Below are 20,417 nucleotides of genomic sequence, written 5' to 3'. Positions count from 1 at the left end.
GTCCCAAAGGATGAATAGTAGTTTTCAAGGTAAAGAAAAGGGTGGGATCAGTGGGTAGGGGCAGGGAAGCATATTCCGTTGGCAGTGGGGGTTAGGCCACAAAGTAGGAAACAGCATAGCATGTTTCCAAAATGTCAAATAAATATAAATTAAAGGCATGTAGGATAGAAGGGTTGAGATAGGAAATAGTAGGAAAAGGTGTGGAGGTCTTTGTATGCCATGTGAAAAAGACTGGACTTTCCCTTATATGTAACACAGGTATCAGCCACAGAAAGGTTTTGGGCTTGAAAATGATATTCAGTTTGCACATTGAAAATACTTTTTTAGTGGTAATGAGATCCGAATGGAGGCAGAGCTTCTAGGAAGATTTTGTTGCAAATGACAGCTAAGAACAAGGACATTAACGTTGGGAATAGAATGGGTTGAGCACAAGAGATATTTAGCATATTTTGAAACTGACAGTGTGGGATGAGAGAGAATGTGTAAAGGTTGAGGAAGATTCTGGATTTCGTGGGTGGCTAGAAGAATAGTGATCCCATTAACTAGGACCAAAGACAAGATGAGGAAGAGCAGCTTTAGAGATAATGAGTTTGATTGGATCACAGTTTAAGGGGTCATGCCACATCCTGTCCAAGCCTTGGAGTTGAGTTATAAATTGCATATGTAGGTTGGAAGCTCAAGAGAAGCCCGGCTGAAGATGTATATTTGGGAGTCATCAGTGTATAGTGTGTTGTTATAGTGCATAGTTAAACCATGTATTTAACTAACTGTAGTGTACATTTAAACAAAAATGGCAATCATCACTGCTCAAGAAGATTGTGTAGTAACATTAGGGCATAGGATAGAATGCCCGACAATGCCATTGTTTAAAGGGTTAGCAGGGCATCAGAGAAAAGAAGAGAATGAAGAGAATGAAATTTGATGAAAGCCATAGAAGTGGAGAGAAAAAGGAGAGAGGAATTAGCAGCAGTCAGAATCCTCAAAGACGTCAAGTATGGGATACATTTTTTAAAGTTATTTTGCATGTCAGTAAAAATTTAGCCAACACTAAGTGGATAAAATTTTAGTTACCCAGAAAATTTACTTATGTGGAACCCCTCATTCACCAATAATGGTTGCTGTGACTTAAACTCTTATTTAGCAAAAATAATGTTCTGTTCTGAATAGAAGGTAATTGTTATATACGCAGATGATTCAAATTACTGAGCTTATACATTTCTAAAAATAAGTTAACTGGGCCAGGGGCGGTGGCTCAGGCCTGTAATCCCAGCACTTTGGGAGGCCGAGGCAGGCGGATCACAAGGTCAGGAGATGGAGACCATCCTGGCTAACACGGTGAAACCCCATCTCTACTAAAAATACAAAAAATTAGCCAGGCGTAGTGGTGGGCGCCTGTAGTCCCAGCTCCTCGGGAGGCTGAGGCAGGAGAATGGCGTGAACCTGGGAGGCAGAGGTTGCAGTGAGCCGAGATCGTGCCACTGCACTCCAGCCTGGGCGACAGAGCGAGACTCCGTCTCAAAAAAACAAACAAACAAAAAGTTAACTGATAGGCATTCTTGTTTACCATTGAATTGGATGAGTTTTAACTGTCAGGACCCACTGAACTCCCTTAGCTATAGTAGAGTTCTGGGACTCGTAGAATGGACTCCTAGATGGTATAATAGAAGACAATACTGATTTAGCCTGTAAGATAATAGCCCTGGGGGAAGTGGACATTCCCAGTATCAGTCATCATAGGAAGAAGTGGTCATATTAGATACAGGACACCAGAACTTGGAAGGTTGGCCTTAGTGTCAGGGGAAGCAACTGCTTTCTGCCTTTGGCCAGCCCTCTCTTGGGTCTAGTGTTTGAGGAGGGGTGATACTAAAGTGTAGGAATCTGCAGGCACAGTAGTAACATGGCATCCAAGTGCTGGTCAGATCAGCTAAGCATGCAAGGTAAGGCTTAAGAGTTTCTGAGGGCAAACTGGGTTTTCTAATGCTGTATCTTAGACTTGGCATCCAGTTGCTCCCCCTTTTTGCATTCCCCTAGCCTTGGTATAAAGTCTTTTGAAACATTGGAGACTATTTTGGCTATGCTCTGGAGTAGGAAGGAAAGAGATGGGCAGATGTACATGCCTGGTCAATGTCAAATAGCTCAGGCCAGCACAGTAGTAATTATTTAGAAGACTCAGGGTGAATCCTAGGAAGCCAGAGACAGGCATGGAAAACCTTGTTATCGTTTTCAAGTTTTGATTCTCCCACCATTGCTGAAATCAGAGAAACTGGGGTTTTATTTAATCAAAGAAATGGCAACTTCATTCATTCATTTCTACCTTCCGAATAGCCTCATTATCATTAGAACCATAAGCATGGTTTATGGTGACATCAGTTGAATATTGTGATCCCCAAAGGTAAAGCTGTGAGTTCCTATTTCCAACTAAATGAAGTAATTTCCTTATAGAACTTTACCCAACTCAAATAGGAACATAATTAGTTACTTTATTTCTCATTTTCAAAACACTTAATATTGCTGTTTTCCCACTATTTCCTTTGAAGAATGTGTTGCTGAGATTGGCAAGAAACTTGAGTAGTTAGGAGATATTATCACATATTTGAAGTTATTTACCCTTCAAATATAAATTATGTGGAAAACATTACTAATACTCCGTTGTTAAGCAGATTATTTTTAAAAGGTTAAATTGTAAATGCTGCAAATTTTTTTTATTTCCAGGATGATCCATACTTCCCAAACAGTGAAAGGAATGGTCTTAAAAATTCTTAGAGGGCTTTATTAATTGGGTTGTATCTTAAAATTCTAAATTTTGTGATTAGTATTTAAATCTTCCTCCCCCCGCCACCCAGGCATGTATCTATTTAGGAAAAGGCCATCTTGCTGGCCTAGAACAAAAAAAGATTTGATGGGAGTGACGATGGAATTTTTGTAGAGGAATATACCTAGAATACAACCAGAATAATGATTACTAAATCATTCTTCCTGGATAGATTTTGAAGGAAATTTTCTTTTTGAGGCTAGGAAAGTTACTTTTATTTTATTTTACTTATTTTTTTGAGATGGAGTCTTGCTCTGTCGCCCAGGATGAAGTGCAATAGTGCAATCTCCACTCACTGCAACCTCTGCCTCCTGGGTTCAAGCTGTTCTCCTGCCTCAGCCTCCCAAATAGCTGGGATTACAGGTGTCCGCCACCATGCTGGATCAATTTTTGTATTTTTAGTAGAGATGGGGTTTCACCAGGTTGGCCAGGCTGGTCTCAAACTCCTGACCTCAAGTGATCTGCCCGCCTTGGCCTCCCAAAGTGCTGGGATTACAGGCATGAGCCATGGTGCCTGGCCAGAAAGTTAATTTTAGAATCTTGGCTTGAGATGATGGCTTCTGGGGTTCAGTTCTTTCCACCCCTTCTGTCCCAACCAGCCCAGACAATAGCCTTAGTATCTACTTCCTTAGTAAAGAGTAATTTTTAAAGGTTTACACTTGCAAATTTCAAAAGATTTCCATATGATGAATTTAAAATAGTAAACCTTTAAATTATGTACTACAATTGGGTATCTAAAAAATTTTAATTTAGATGCTCATTCTTGGAATAAGAGAAAAATATTTTAGGATAAATAGGGTCAATTTTTGTGAGTTTTTAAATATGAAAGATGAATATATCTTTTTTCTGTTATCTTGTACTTAACCATATATACTACAAAATAGAAGTTGTAGACAGGACATATTAGAATCCATGCCAAAAATTTTGGAGTTTTATGCTCTTAGATGTACTTTTCTGAATTCTCTATGCTTTTTTGTTGTTGTTGGTTATTGTTAATGTGTGAAAAAAACTGCTAAGAAGGCACCAATGATGTTTGGAAATTACCTGTAATGGCATTTAGGTTTCTGAAAGTAATGAGACTATGACTGTCACTAGAATGCTAATTCAATTATATTTTTGTCTTTGGTGAGTTGTTTCTTGTGGAGAATTATCATTATTGTGAAAGTTATAGAATTGTGCACTGAAAACTTTCTGTGTGGTTTCTAATGTAATATTTGGTATTTTTTTGATGTTTCTCAAGATTAATTTGTTTTATTTTCTGATACTCTTCATTCATTCATTCTGACAAAGATAGAGTGCGTATTACATGCCAGACACTACTTTGGCTCTGGAGAAAAAGAAGCAAGCTAAATGGATATAAAACACTTACAAGTAAAAAACAATGAACAAGGAAAATAAACAATATAGTACATTAGTGTAAGTGTTAAGGAGAAGAAAAACTACAGCAGAGAAGGGATGCAAAATCGAGGTGCAGGGATAGAGAGCACAATTGATGATTTGGGTAGAGTGACCAAGAAAGTCTTAGTGAGAAAGCGATTCTTGAATGAAGATGTGAAGGAAGTGAGGGAGTGAACCTTGGGATGCTTGAGGAATCAAATGGCATAGCTAGTGCAAAATCCTAGACACCTAAAAACTTCAACAAGTTTTTAGGCAAGGGAAGGAAAGAGAAAAAGATGAGGCTGAACAGGTGAAGAAAAGACAACCTTTGTAGGGCCTTGTGGACCACAGTATGTACTTTGGCTTTTACACTGAGAGCAATTGGAAGCCACTGAAGCAGTTGAATAGAAGGAAAATATGATCTGACATAAGTTTTAATTAGATCTCTCTGGCTGGTGTATTGATGAACAGAATGAAAATAGGCAAAGGTGGAAGCAGAGAAACCACTTAGGAGGCAAATTCACTAATCTGGAAAATAGATGATGGTAGAATTCAAATATAATAGACTGGGTGCTGTACTGGGGGTAATGAGAAGTGGTCAAATTCTGGGACAAGATAGAGAAAGAATTTAGTAAGATTTTCTGACAGGCTAGTTTGACAAATATAGAAGAGTAAAGTTCAGCATTGTAATTGCCAGTGACAAAGAAATGGGCATGGCTGTAGCAAGAAGAAAATAAAAAAAGAAAAGCAAGATATATATTTAAAGAGTAGAGATCAAACAGAGAAATCAGTTAAGAAGAATTCTTGTTTGCTTAATAGCTCTTTAAAAATTCAGTGTGCATTTGGTACAGTGTACACTGCTCGTGTGATGGGTGCAGCAAAATCTAAGAAATTACCACAAAAGGACGTATTCATGTAACCAAATACCAGCTGTTCCCCAAAAACTATTGAAATTAAAAAATAATTTTTTTAAGTAAAAATTCAGTACACAAAATATGTAAATCTAGGAGGAAAATGAAACATTTGTATCTTTTGGCTGGTTACTTCAATTCTTGATATTTATCCCAGGGAAAAAAATATACATATATAAAGATTTAAAGTCTGGGTGTGGTGGCTCACACCTGTAATCCCAGTACTTTGGGAGGCTGAGGCAGGCAGATCACCTGAGATCAGGAGTTCGAGACCAGCCTGGCCAGCATGGTGAAACTCCGTCTCTACTAAAAATATAAAAATTAGATGGGCGTGGTGGTGCTCGCATGTATGCCCAGTTACTCGGGAGGCTGAGTCAGGAAAATTGCTTGAACCTGGGAGGCAGAGGTTGCAGTGAGCTGAGATCGTGCCATTGCACTCCAGCCTGGGCCACAAGAATGAAATTCCATTAAAAAAAAAAAAAAGATTTAAGTACATGGCAGGGAATTCAAGGGGTTTCATGGGGGGACAGAAATATTGGATGTTGAATATGTGCATGACACCATGCACAATGTAGTTATATAGTAGTCAGTCTCTGCCAGAAGTAGTTTTAATAATGCATTGGAGATTACACATCAGTTACTTTTCAATGGCCTATTTTTCAGAAAAGAGAACCTGCGCAGAAAACATCCAAAATCAGGATGGCTATTGCTTTAGCTAAGATTAATCGATCAACATTAATTCGCGGATTAAACAGCATATCCAGATCCTCCAAATCAGTGGCCAAACTTCTGCATCCTCAACTTGCATGCAGACTTTTAGAGCTAAGGGACATATCTGGTCGTCTGCTGAGGGAAGTTAATGCGCCGAGGCAACCCCTATATAACATGCAGGTAAGGGAATACTGCATATGCACAAGGACCCCTTTTTAAGAAACTTTTAAATTTGCAAAACTTAAAAAATAAAATGTGGCGAACTTGATTGTCCTATGTGTAAAACAGATATACTTGGATAAGAGAAATGAATGGTTGGGCCTTTTTAAAATATAGTGCAATGTGGACTTTTTTCTACCTTATTGTTTAATTGAACTATATGAAACTGTCCCTTTCAAATGGTGCAACTTAAATATATGCATGTAAATTACCATTTATGTTAAATCTAACAGAAATCTTACAACTAGCCTTAAAAATTATTGTGTTTTGTTCCTTTTTCCTCATAACTTTGTTATGTTTCCAAGGCAACCTTTGTTTGACATAATATATTGAGTATATTTACCTATAAATTCAAATTACATTTTCTACATTCTTACTGAGGCTCTGTTATATTTTATTGAAGACAACAACTCTTAAAACTTTTTTGGAATCAATTTCTTGCTTTCTAAACTTCACGGTGCAAAACTCAGAGTTTTTCAATTTGGGCATTATACAAAGCATCCTAAATGTCACTACAAAGATTCAGAATTTTGCAATTCTGGCATCTAAACTGCAGGACAAATTAATTTGAACTCTTTGTTGAAGGAGAAGAAAATGGGGCTCCAATTGAGTTAAACCAAAAAAGAAGATGTATTAGCTCCCATAAACAACCCAGAGCTGTTAAGATTCCCGACATGGCTGGATGCAGGTATTCAAATGATACCTTCCGGATCCTTTCTCGCTTTTGCTCAGTGTCTTGGTTCTTCTTTCTGTCTTGACTCCATTATTAGGCTGACTTTCCCCTCATAGTTGCAAGATAATTTGCAGCTGTTCCTTGGCTATATTCTTCCAGGTTCAATTCCAGCAGAAAAAAAAGAGAGAGAAAACCCCTGACCCCAACGGGAAAGTCTCCAGGTTCATTCCAAGAGCATGGCTTGTGTTCTTAGGGCTTAACTCTAAACCAAGGACATGAGATGCACTGATTGGCCTAGAACTTGATTACCTGCTTATCCCTACAGCTGGGGTTGGAGCTCTGTCCAGACCACATGACCTGAGAGTGGTGTGGAATGGGGGAATCCTCAAACAAAAATCTGGGTTGCTTCAAGAAGGTAAAAAATGGATCCTGGATAGCTGAAATCAACAAATACCCTTTATGTTGGAGTCTCTCTTTAATGAAAGATTTTGACATTTCTAGAAAGCATCATATATTTCAGCTACAAATTGCCTGAGAGCAGCATTTATAAAAGGCTCTTTTATAATTTCTGATGTCTGAGAAAGCAAAAAATGGTTTGTGTTTGCCAACCACTGGATTCTTTATGAACTACGAGCCTTAATCCTGTATCTTTAGATCACTGAAAATAAACATAGCTGTGGCTCATGCCTGTAATCCCAGCACTTTGGGAGGCTGAGGCGGGTGGATCCTTTGAGCTCAGGAGTTTGAGACCAGCCTGGCCAACATGGCGAAATACTGTCTCTACTAAAATATTGGCCAGCATGGTGGTGTGCCTGTAATCCCAGCTACTCAGGAGGCTGAGGCAGGAGAATCACTTGAACTGGGAGGCAGAGGTTGTAGTGAGTCAAGATTGCACCACTGCACTTCAGCCTGGGCAACAGAGCAAGACTCTGTCTAAAAAAAAAAAAAAAGAAAAAAAGAAAAAGAAAGAAAAAGAAAAAAAAGGAAAATAAAAAGCAAAAGAGAAACAAAGCTAAACCATATTATCTTAAATCCCCACTGAAATATCTTTCTAAACCTAATGTTTTGACTTCATGTTTCTTTCCTTGCATTGTCAAACCTATAGTTTTTTATAGAGGGTTGGTAGAAGAAATGTCTTTTGAAGAATACTTCTGTATTTAATATGAAATAATCTTTAAAGACACAGGCCATTATGCTATTCAGGGTCTTCCTTTTTGCTTCTCTGCTAAGTCAGAACTGTGAAGGATCTGAGATCTTACACTACCCACAAGCTAACAAATTAGCCTGCCACAATTGTACACACACATATGCACATGCACACACACACACACAAACACACACACAATGAGCCTTGGGTCACGAACACATGGTTTATTATTCACAGCAAAAGCGTCAGCCAGAGCAGTATCTTGTGCTGGTTCCCTAAGCTTGAATTCCTTAGGGCAATGTGATGTGGGCCAAATGTTGCCTGTGCACACAGTACATTGCATCACAGGAGAGAGGAACCTTGAAATCAGGAGACTCTGGGGACTTTTTATAGGGACACTGGCACATCTCCCTAGCCTCCTCTCCAAAAAGATATACAGATGGAGAGACAGAGAGAGGGAGAAAGAGAGAGAGATTAATTATTCATTACCCTGGAATATAAGTACATGTTTCAGGGAAAAAGGAGAGGGCTTTATTTTTAGTGGCCTATGACATGTTCAAGGAGGTACATGTCTCTCTAGAGGGATATACTTTTTCTACTTTGCAAGGCTGTTTGCTATTCAAACATGTCCTTTCCTCAGAAGGGCCAATCTGCACAGGAATGAGAGAAATCCATGGAGACTTATCTCCCAACACTCATGAAAATTCAGTGGCAAGAAAAAAAATCTGTCTTTCCAGCTGAATTTGTGTGTTTTTATCCAGTAATGAGAACTAAGAGACATAATCTGTTTGCCTTTTTACTTTGACTGATAATGAGTTTCTGAGGTAAATTTAGAGATCAAGTGTGATAACTTATTCCAGGAACCTAAGAAAAACAGGCTTAGGGACTAAGTGACTTGTGCAAGGTCAGGATGTTAACTGTGACTATCTTTTCTGACATTAATTTAAAATCCATGATTATGAAATCTCTTCTTCTTTGCCCTTATTCTAATTATCTTATGTGATCTATATTGCATCTCACTTATAATTTTCTTATGTTATAATTTTAACTGAAACTTGAAAAGAACTTCAGAGTTTTGTTTCTTTAAAAAAAAAAAAAAAAAAAAAGCCTCTTTTGGCCTTGGTGGTGAAACTGTCCCTCTAGAGAAATTGTGCTTGTTGCTCTAGGGGTTCCAGCAACCTGAGACCAATCTTTATGTTTTTTTCAGCTTAGGATTTCCTGCATCACACTGATAGGGTAAATTCAGATCCCTTTATAAGGGGAAAGCTTCGCATTTTAATCTCTCATGGGAGTCCCACATGGAGACCAGCTTCCTTTCTTCCTGTTCTGGTGGATGCAATTGTTTGAGTCCCAATTTCACTGAAATTGCAGTTCTGCAAAAGCTTGATCCCCACCTCACACCTACCCAAGCCTCATATCCAGTCTCTGTATTAATACTCAAGCACCCAACCATTATTTTACGGTCCAGTAACATCTCCAGAGTTCCTGGGATATAAGCTCACATACTTGCTGCTCTGGCTTTTAGTTCCCTTTTTGTTTGTGGCATTGGGGGTGGGGGGAAAGGTCCCTTTCCTTTTTGTAAGCTCAATTTTGTATTACATCTTTGGAACTTCATTTTTATAGCATTTCTGTTTCTTTTTTTTTTTTTTTTTTTACTTTTTTTTATTATACTTTAAGTTTTAGGGTACATGTACCCTAAAACATTTCTAGGTGTTTTTGTGTGAGATGCTCCACATTAGCTCAGTCTGCCATGTGTATGGAACCAGATGTTTTTCAGCTTTACTTCTTAATATCTTCCAAGTTTTAAGATGATTAAATTTATTGGAAGTGAAATATAGTTCTACATTTTTATTTATTCAACAAATAGTGGCCAGGCATGGTGGCTCATGCCTGTAATCCCAGCACTTTGGGAGGCCGAGGTGGTGGATCACCTGAGGTCAGAAGTTCAAGACCAGCCTGGCTAACATGGTGAAACCCTGTCTCTACTAAAAATACAAACATTAGCTGGGCGTGGTGACAGGTACCTGTAATCCCAGCTACTCAGGAGGCTGAGGCAGGAGAATCACTTGAACCCTGGAGGCGAGGTTGCAGTGAGCCAAGATCGTGCCACTGCACTCCAGTCTGGGCAAAAAGAGCAAAACTCCATCTCAAAAACAAAAAAAAAGTTATTGAAAACCTGATATGCAAAATCACTAGATTAGGTACCAGGGACTCAGAGATGTCTAACCCTTGCCCTACGGACTGTGGGGCTCACAGGCAAATAAGCAAACAGTGTCAGTAGGATGTAGCAAGTGGATGATCAAAGTATGCAAAGTGCACTACAGAAGCATCAAGAAGAGACATAGCATTCCAAAGAGTGGTCCACGTAGACATTCTAGAGATAGGATACTGTATCTGAGTCTTGAAGGAGGAGGAATTAGCCAGATGAGAAGTAGGAGAATCATTCCAAGAAAAGAACAGTATATATGAAGATATTGAGGTGAGCGAGAACATGACTTATTTGGAGAACATAAGTAGTTCCGTATGGCTGGAGTGAGACAAGTGAGAACAGTCCCAGGTCAGAGGTTCCAGGGTCCTTGGGGGCTGGGGTTAGGAAGAAGCTTTACATGGGGAGTATACAGTAGCTAGGGTTGATAATCAGAATTGCCAGTGAGGGAAAACTAAGTTGTAGTAAACAACGTGTTTCAAATCTCAAGGCTCAGTGAGGACGGAAACAGAACTGCCTATGAGGACAATGGCCTGGAGAGTCAAAGGTACAACCAGAATGTATGAGATGTGGCAGAGGTCAATGGATTGGTCTGTAAATGGAGTGTATCCATGGTACCAGAATGTGCTGAGAGGAAAGTGCAGTAGTATGAGAAGCCACATCAGACAGAGTTCAGCTTACCCAGAGTGGATTCCAGCATGAATTCCTTTAAGAATTGTCAAACTGCCTGTCTCAGGTGGAGCTTTGGGGAAGTAAGAGGGGTGAAAGCTGGAAGGACCATGCAAGGGGATATGCTTTGTGGATGCATGAAAGATATCACTCTAGGAAAACTTAGCTGTAAGAAGGTAAGTGGCCTGGTTAACTTATCTGAAGGTGTCTTTCAAATATCTTCTGGATGTGTTCTGTCTGGTCACTGTTTTGTGCATGACAAATGATGAAAAAATGCATTTGTAGCTGGAGCACCTTAAATAGCTCTACCAAAACTCTCTATTATATGGCTGAGAATACCAGTGAGGCAGGTGACTTCCTTTGGAAACAAAGAAATAGAGGAACATTTTCATTAGGACACAAACAATAACTAGAATAGTGTTTCAGCTCTTCGACATGGGGAGTTCTGAGATGCAGCATCCATTAATGGTCTCCTCAAGGTGAAGAATGGACACTGGCTCAGGAGCTCCCTCTGCCATCCACCCGGGCCTTTCTGATTGGATGTTCAGCTCTAGAGCATGCTTAATATGTCATAGCGTATTGAAATGTTGTGCCAAATAGAAGTCTCCCAAAGACCCAACCGGCAGGAATGGCCTAAAGCGATTCTAATGGCCTGAGACATGTGCACAGATGGTTGGAGTCAAGCCTTTCCAGCTTGCCACCTTGTTAGAAGAGGGTTCTTTTGCACTTGGCTCTATGGATGCTGAATAAAATTATTCCTCAAACCCCTCCAGGTTCTGCAGGAATGAGACTGCAGTGATAGAATTGTGGCTAGTTCTATAAAAAGCCTCAGGAATGGAAAACTCTTAGTAGAGAATTTCCTAGTAGTTTTCAACATCTCCAGTGCCAGTACTTACAGAATGGTGCATCTGCTTAGCCTTGTGAGTTGCCTGCCTGAGTTGAGTCCGCAGCTGCTCTAGGCTGCAGTGACCTAGATAATCGCCTTGAATGCTGACTTCAGCCAAGACACGTCAGCTCCCAGACATCATTGTTGATTCTGGCAGGCCAATGCAGAGCCACAGGACAAAGAGCTCTTCCTGTGATAGACTCATCCCTATAATGGCATTAGAGTTGACTGTTTTTACTTTGTATACACATTGCGGCATGGTATAGGATAAGATAGGGACCAAAGTGAAGAAAATCCTCAGCGTTTACAATGCCTGGGCTGTAAGGTGGATCCCAGTGAACTTGTGTTCTTTTTTCAGGATAAGGACCAGAAACTTACCTATGTAAAGTTTCTTCCTTACCCCACCCTCTAAGTTAGACTCCAATTTGGGGTTTAAACTATAAACCTCATAAATATCAGGAAGTTCTGTAGGTCCTACATGGGCCTGCCATGAGGCTAATTTGGCTGGTATAATCAAGACCCGGGGAAACAGGGTATTTTCTAGATAGTAGAACTCCTGGGTTCTTGAAGACATACAGTACTCCTCCACGTTGGCAAAGGGATTAGGACATTTGAGCCTTTACAGGACCACCGGATTAAAAGCTTGTTTAAGAACAATGTTCTACAGAATGTTAACACTGGGGTTAATAAAGTCAGGTAGCTTTCTTTAAAGTCAGGAGTCTTTCCTGTATTCAAAGGTGTTGTGAGTTGCTAAGCAAAGACACATTCGTGCAGCTTTTCCAAACTTAACAGGAATACTTTTTTCCTGGACCTCTCTATAAGTAGCAGTCAGTGTTTCCTGCGACATTTGTCTGAGAGTTAGAATTTCCCCTACGACTCCCCTCGTAACTCTCATCAGGGTGGTTTTGGACAATGTAAACTACATGGGGCCTGGTAATTCTCCAACCTTCAGGTCATGAATAAGTGAATCTTTACTGCTCACTGTTGGGTTTTTTGTGTGATTTATCTTAATAGTGAAAATAAGATGAACACACATACTTCTTTTATGAGATAAGGCAGTCAAAATTATGTGGAAAAAGTTGAATTAAAGGTTCAAAATGTTTTTACTGCTCAAATATCCATATATTTTACATGTTTTACATGACCAAATTTAAAAAGAAATATATGAACATAACATTGATATCAAGATTTTTTTTAAATCAAATATGCACATAAAGTGAAATTAATATAACAAGGTTGAGATAAAAATTTTGAAATAGGCCAAGATCATCTAAAGACTGCCACTTACCAAATTTCTCCTGTTTTTTATCTTAGCTTTTACCATACACTATTTCTGCTCAAAGCAAGACAAAAATGAAACAGCATGGTTTATAATATGAAAAACATGTTTTTAAAGTGAATCATAAAGTTGAAAAATGGCTACTTGCCAGGAGCCACATATATTTTGGAGGAAATATATTTTCTTGTTACAGGAATTAAAAGCATTAAAATAATTAAATATGACCCTTAAACAATATAAAGATAAATTATTCAGAAGCATAACCTATATCAAGTACATAATTTATTTTGAAACTAATCAGCTTTAATTACTTTTAGGTGAAGGACAAAACCTGAGAAAGAAAGATGTAATAAAACAGAGTAATTCCTCATGTAGACACCCATATTCGTCCATTCTTGCACTTCTATAAAGAAATATCTGAGTCTGGGTAATTTATAAAGAAAAGAGGTTTAATTGGCTCATGGTTCTGTAGGCTGTACAGGAAGCATGGCAGCATCAGCTTCTCGGGAGGCCTCAGGTAACTTACAATCAAGGTGGAAGGCAAAGGGGAAACCAGCACTTCACGTGGCTGGAACAGGAGGAAGAGAGAGAGGTGGGAGAGGCCATACACTTTTATACAACCAGATCTCATGAGAACTCACTATCCTGATGACAGTACCAAGTGGGGATGGTGTTAAACCATGAGAAACTGCCCCCATGATCCAATGACCTCCCACCAGGCCCCACCTCCAGTATTTGGTATTACATTTCAACATGAGATTTGGTGGGGACACAGAACCAACCCATACAACACAACTTTTATTTTTATTGTATATGGCCTACCAATGATTGAACATGGACCTCCCACTATGAATTCATATATTCACAAGCTCAAGAACCTTTTCACTCTGCTAGGAGGTATATCTGCTTTTCTTCCTCCTAGAGAGTCTGCTCTCTACTTGCATATTTGTCTCCGTGTAGCCTAAAAGTGGGATTCAAAGGCATACTATCAATTTGATTCTTTCTAGAGAGAAAAAGCAGCAGCTACTTCCTTTCCTGGAAACTCTTTCCAGAAGCCAGGAATTCTGGGAAATGCTGCAGGTGACCTATGGAGGGAGTGGGCAGAAACTTTCCCTATCTATCCCTACATCTAGGAGTTAGTACGGCCTGAGGAGAAAGGAGGAAGAAAGAAAACAGCCTTTCCCCAACCCCCAGCACCCCCACCCCCCACTCTTAGCTACTAGGCTAGATCCTATTCTTGGTTTCCTTGTTGTGTAAATCACTTAAGAGGGAAGAAGGAAATTGCAGTGGGCAATTTTGTTCTGCATTCAGTAGTGGCAGCACTAAGCAAACACTGAGCATACTAGAACAGGATGTACACATATTTTAATAATTTCATTTACAAAATACCATATGTACTTTCAACCTAACATAGAAAATATAGAAAACAAGAAAGAATATAATTTCTCTGAACCTGTGGTCTTATTTCATAGGTGTGTTAGAGGATAAAATGAGACAATGCAAGGAAAGCCAGTAGAATAGAACCTAGCATGTAACGAGTGTTCTACAAATGTTAACTATACAAAGCCACATAATTAATCATAACAGCAATTAAAATTTTGGTGCATTTCTGTCCAAACTTCTTCTATGCAATATTAATTGTGTTTATTTTAATCATAAAAACATGGGACGTAGAATTTTTAAGCTTTATACTGGAGTATACAGAATAGTGCACAAATTAAGTGTATAGCTCCATACATTTTCATAGATTGAACACATCTTGGTAAGCAGCACTCAAGAAATCTCATGCTGCCTTGCAGTCACTAATTCTCACCCTTGCTAGGATAATGGTTTCCTTTTCTTCCAACAGCATAGTTTGGCTTGTTTTTGTATGTTATATAAATGGAATCAATCATACTTGTTATGCTTACTATTTTGAACCATGATCGTTCTCTATTATTATTAATATTCCCTCTCTAATAAGGGACTATTAATGTCCCTTAATACTACCCATGCACAGACATTTTACTAAAAATTTTACAAGCATTTTCTTATTTATCTTTATAGCAAATCTATGAGATAAACATTAGCTATTATTCTCAATTTGGAGATGAGGGAAACAAAGCTTAGAGGAAAGAATTAATTTGTCCAAGATTTCATTACTCAAGAACTCTGGGGCTAGAGATTAACTACATCTATTTACTCCAGAGTCCATCCCTGTAATGCAGTCCTTTGCCACTCTTCATGAGCAGTAGTGTATCCCAAGGCAGCGTAGCTTAATGATCAGGTTAACAACTTGGGCCCTGGAGTACAATTTCCAGTTTACACCTCACTTTGCTACTTACCAGCTATATTACCAGGGGCAAGTTGCCTACTTTTCTTTTTTCTGCTTTCCAGTTGTGGAATGAGGATAATGATAATACCAACTTCATAGGATTGTTTTAAGAATTAAATGTGAATACTTATAAAGTACATTGAACAGGACCTGGTAGACAGTGCCATATAAGTGTTTGTTCAACAAAAAGTTATCACATGTTCTTCAGAAGTACCTTGTATTTATTTATTTTGAGATGGAGTTTTGCTCTTGTTGCCCAGGCTGGAGTGCAATGGCATGATTTCACCTCACTGCAACCTCTGCCTCCCGGATTGAAGTGATTCTCCTGCCTCAGCCTCCCAAGTAGCTGAGATTACAGGCATGTGCCACCACACCTGGCTAATTTTTGTATTTTTAGTAGAGATGGGGTTTCACCATGTTGGTCAGGCTGGTCTCAAACTCCTGACCTCAGGTGATCCACCTGCCTCAGTCTCCCAAAGGGCTGGGATTACAGGTGTGAGCCACTGTGCCCGGCCCAGAAGTACCTTTTAAAAGGCTGCATACTATTCACAATAGCCTAGATATAGAATCAACCTACGTGTCCAACCACAGTGAATGGATAAAGAAAATGTGGTTTATATACACAATTGAATACTATTTAACCATCAAAAAGAATTCTGTCATTTGTGATGGCAAGGATGAATCTGGAGATCACGTTAAATGAAATAAGCCAGGCACAAAAAGACAAGTACCACACAATCTCACCCACACGTGAAATTTTAACAACAACAACAAAAAGTTGATATCATAGAAGCAGAGAGGAGAACAGTGGTTACCAGAGACTAGGTAGGGAAAGGGGAAAAGGGAAGGATGGTGAGAGGTTGTTAAATGGGTACAAAATTACAATTAGATAGGAATAATAAATGCTGGTGTTCTACTGCACAGTAGGGTGACTACGGTTAACAGTAAAATATTATGTATTACAAAATAGCTAGAAGAGAGGATCTTTTAATGTTCTCACCACAAAGAAATGATAAATGCACAATGTGATACAGATGCTAAGTACCCTGATTGGATCATTATATAACATAGACTTCTATGGAAACATCAAATTGTACTCCTTAAATATGTACCATTACAATGTGTCAATTAAAAATACATAAAAGGTTTGAAAAAATAAAAAGATTGCATAATATACCACTGAGTGGCTATAACATAATTTTCCTAACTATTCTGGAATCATTGTTTTAGTTTTTTCAATGTTATAACTCTTTAATGAACGTTGTCTAATGAACATTATATGCATGTTTTTGCCATGCATTTATATGATTTTATCAGCTACAGCCTGTACCTTTTGGAAGTTCACCGAAGCCATTAAGTTGCTTGGCTCTTACTTCAGAGCTAACCGTTGCTTCACTGCTGAATGGAAAGGGAATGTTTTTCCTAAAGTCCTCATTTCATACCCTGCTGAAGGCAACAGAGGTGGCCCATGAGACAGTATAACTGAGTATGTTAAGCTGATATGTTTCAGGCCGGTACACCTACTGCCAGAAACTAGAAACACAGGAGAGGCAACTTCATTATTGGTGTTAAACTTTGTGTTTCATGAGAGCCTGTTGCATATGAGCACAGAACATTTTCTGAAGCTTAATGATCATCTAAGGTTAATGCTGGCCTTCAGCAGTCTCATGATTAACATTTCCAAGCAGGTCATTAATCTCTAGGAAAAGCTTATTATTTTGATTGCTGTTTACTTAATTGAGGTTGTGAATAATTAGTAAAGAATGATTACATGAATTTGAACAAACGAAAGACTGTTTTTCTAATATGCACAGCAGCACCGCCTAGTGTGCACAGTTGGTAATTGGGAAAAATTAGTCATTTAGATCGCAGAAATGCAAGATTTTTATAGATTTGTCACAGGTTTTGATTAGCACAAGAAAGTGTCTTCTTGTTAAAAAAGGAAAAATAAACAATTTTCACAATGTGAAAAAGCCCAGATAGCTCTAAAGTAGATGACTTTCTTTAGAAAAAAAAAAATTCTCATTTTACAGTAACATTGTACAATATGACATTGAAACATTGAAAATGTTTATTAAGAAAATCTTTTCTGTTTTTGCAGGTCAGAAAGGGTTCTTTGTTTGAAATCATCTCCTTTCCAGCAAAGACTGCTTTAACTAGCATAATATATGCTTCATATGCAGCACTAATTTATTTGGTAAGTTAAGAAAATTATTAGAATCTAGAAATAAATCTACTTATTTTATGTAATGTTAATAATACTGTGCAATAGTATACTGTACAATATTTAGTGTTACCATTCACAAACAGTCTCGTTACACAAAACAATTTTATATTAAAAATTTCCTTTTCTGATGAGCCAGGTCAATCCACCAAAACCCAGTTTGCTTAAATAACTAAAATTTTATTTTTATAAAGTTTATTACCACTTGAATATTTTTGATCAAGAATTTTTAGTTTTACTGTTATTTAGCTACAGTTGTTTTTTTCAGCCATTGTACCATGGTTGGCTAAAGTTCAGTATTCTAACATTTGGGGTTTCTCACTTTGGGGAACGCAGGTATTAGTGTATTTTGGATTACAAGTGCTGTGCATGAGAAAAATATAAAAGATTTTTTAATTATAAGGGTTTTATTTTCTATTAATAGCCACTTAAAAAACTGTAACACACAGAAAGGAAAGTGTACAGCTTAATGAATTATCACAAAATCTATTAATCTCTATACTACCCAGGTCAAGAAACAAAACATTACCATAATTCCAGAAGCCTCTTTCTTGCCCCTCACAATCACTACCCTTTCCTATACAGGATATCACTATTTTGACTTGTAATACTACTGATAGTTTGACTGCTTGAATTTTATATAAATAAAGTCATTAGTACATATTCTTTTGTGTTTGTCTTTTGCCCAACACTGTTTTAAGATCATTCACTGCCTGTAGCAGTAGTTCGCTCATTTTCACTGCTGTGTAGTATTCACTGATTGACTGTATCAACATTTATCCATTCTACTGCTGATGGACATTTGGATTATTTCGTTTTGGCTACTATGAATAAGGTTGCTATAAATATGAGTTCATGTCCTTTGTAGGGACATGGATGAAATTGGAAATCATCATTCTCAGTAAACTATCGCAAGGACAAAAAACCAAACACTGCATTTTCTCACTCATAGATGGGAATTGAACAACGAGAACACATGGACACAAGAAGGGGAACATCACACTCTGGGGACTGTTCTGGGGTGGGGGGAGGGGGGAGGGATAGCATTAGGAAATATACCTAATGCTAAATGACGAGTTAATGGGTGCAGCACACCAGCATGGCACATGTATATGTATGTAACTAACCTGCACATTGTGTACATGTACCCTAAAACTTAAAGTATAATAAAAAAAATTCCTGTACATATCTTTTGGCGAAACTGCTAGGCCGTAAGGTATGCATGTGCTGATACCTAGTAGATATTGCCAAAGAGTTTTCTAAAATGGTTTTTTAACAATTAACAGAAATCTCAGATTTTTTAAGTCCAAGTTGCTCCACATCATTACTGACAGTATTGTCAATCTTCTCCATTTTAGCCATTTTTGTGGGCATGTAGTATAATCACATTGTGGTTTTAATTTGCATCCCCTTGACTATTAATGAGACTGAGTACCTCTGCATATATTAGTTGGACATTTGGATATCCTCTTTGTTAATTTCTGTTAAAATCTCTTCTTGCTTTTCTATTGAGAGATGTCTTTCTTAAAACAATTTTTGATTTTTACTTTAAAAAACATATTCTAGGAGCCTGTCCTTTTTTGATTATATATGGACAAACTTCTTCTCTTACTCTGTGACTTGCCTTTTCATTCTTTTAATAATGTCTTTTAAAGAAGAAATTCTTAGCCAGGCATGGTGGTGTGTGCCTATAATCCCTGCTACTCAGGAGGCTGATGGGGGAGGCTGAAGCAGGAGGATACCTTGAGCCCAGGAGTTTGAGACCAGCTTGGGCAAAATAGTGAGATCCAGTCTTAAAATAAATAAAAGCATATCATAATTTTAATGTCATCCAATTTATTAATCTTTTCCTTTATGTTACGTGCTTTCTGTGTCAAAGAGAATCTTGACTTACACCTAAGGTCACGAAAATATTCTCCTGTTATATTCTAGAAGCTTTATTAGTTTACCTTTCACCTTTAGATTTATGATTCATCTTGAACTAATATGAGGTAAGAGTCAAATTTTTCCCCATGAGTATCCAATTGATCTATTTTTCTTTAAAAAAAGCCCTTTTTCTATTGTCCTAGAACACTCTTTTTTGTATAAATCAAGTGTCCTTTATACGTAGGTCTGTTTATAGATTCTCTGTTCTATTCAGTTGGTCTATTTGTCTATTCTTGAACCAATTGAGCACTGTATTAATTACAGGAGCTTTATATCTTCATAACTGGGAGAATAAGTCCTCTTTCCAGTTCATGAATATAATATATCCTTCTATTTATTTTGGTACTCTTTAATTTCTTTTAATCATTTTTATGTTTTTTTGTTAGCATTCTTACACATTTATGTTAATATATCATATCAAAACATACAAGAAGTCCCAATTAAGAGCCAAGCAGGTGTGTGCATATGTGTGTGTGTGTGTGTGTGTGTGTGTGTGTGAGGACCTCAATCCTTTTGCTGTTACCTCTTTAGGAAAACCTTCTAAGTGTTTATAATCCTTTATATTACCTTGAGGCATTTCTTTGGTGAAATAAACTGGTTTAAGTCTTCTCATATTTCATGAATTTTCTGTTCTCATTGCTTGCCTTGAATACTTAGCATCATCATCATCTTCATCATTAGTAAACTTACAGAGTAGGTTTAATTAATGTAGTCCTTAGTGGTTCTGAATTTTTGAAGTTATTTTTCTCTGTTTTATTTTTGACACTCCTCTCCTTAAAGTACTGAGTGGCATTTTTGGAGGGGGCAGTGGATCACATATTCACTCAGAAACCACTGATAGTAGCTTACTAAATTCTTACTGGTATGTTGATGTCCTTTCATTGTACATGTAAGTATAAGCAAAGTCTAGGGGGAAGAAAATTAAAACAAAAAAACTACTTTGAGAAAAACCATGTTTGAGGACAAATTCCATCTCTCAGAAAATGTTTCATTTAATTACATCAAGAGAATAAAGACGTAAAACAGCTAATGAACTGGGGGAAAAAGATGTAAAACATATATT

At 37.8% G+C, this 20,417-nt stretch overlaps 1 protein-coding gene across 6 annotated transcripts in view; it reads left to right on the top strand.

The window, feature by feature from the left end:
* Nucleotides 1-20,417, top strand: part of SPATA9 (spermatogenesis associated 9) — a 74,185-nt gene that overhangs the window by 53,058 nt on the left and 710 nt on the right. For all 6 annotated transcript variants that reach the window (XM_063665024.1, XM_063665025.1, XM_063665026.1 and 3 more), the window contains 2 exons: nt 5,764-5,991; nt 17,306-17,401. In XM_063665024.1, coding sequence (XP_063521094.1) covers nt 5,764-5,991; nt 17,306-17,401 — 324 coding nt within the window. The remainder of the gene's footprint in view (nt 1-5,763; nt 5,992-17,305; nt 17,402-20,417) is intronic.

The sequence above is a fragment of the Pongo pygmaeus genome, chromosome 4, assembly GCF_028885625.2.
Source record: "Pongo pygmaeus isolate AG05252 chromosome 4, NHGRI_mPonPyg2-v2.0_pri, whole genome shotgun sequence".
Classification (NCBI taxonomy): domain Eukaryota; kingdom Metazoa; phylum Chordata; class Mammalia; order Primates; family Hominidae; genus Pongo; species Pongo pygmaeus.
This window is presented reverse-complemented; position numbering and strand designations above follow the sequence as displayed.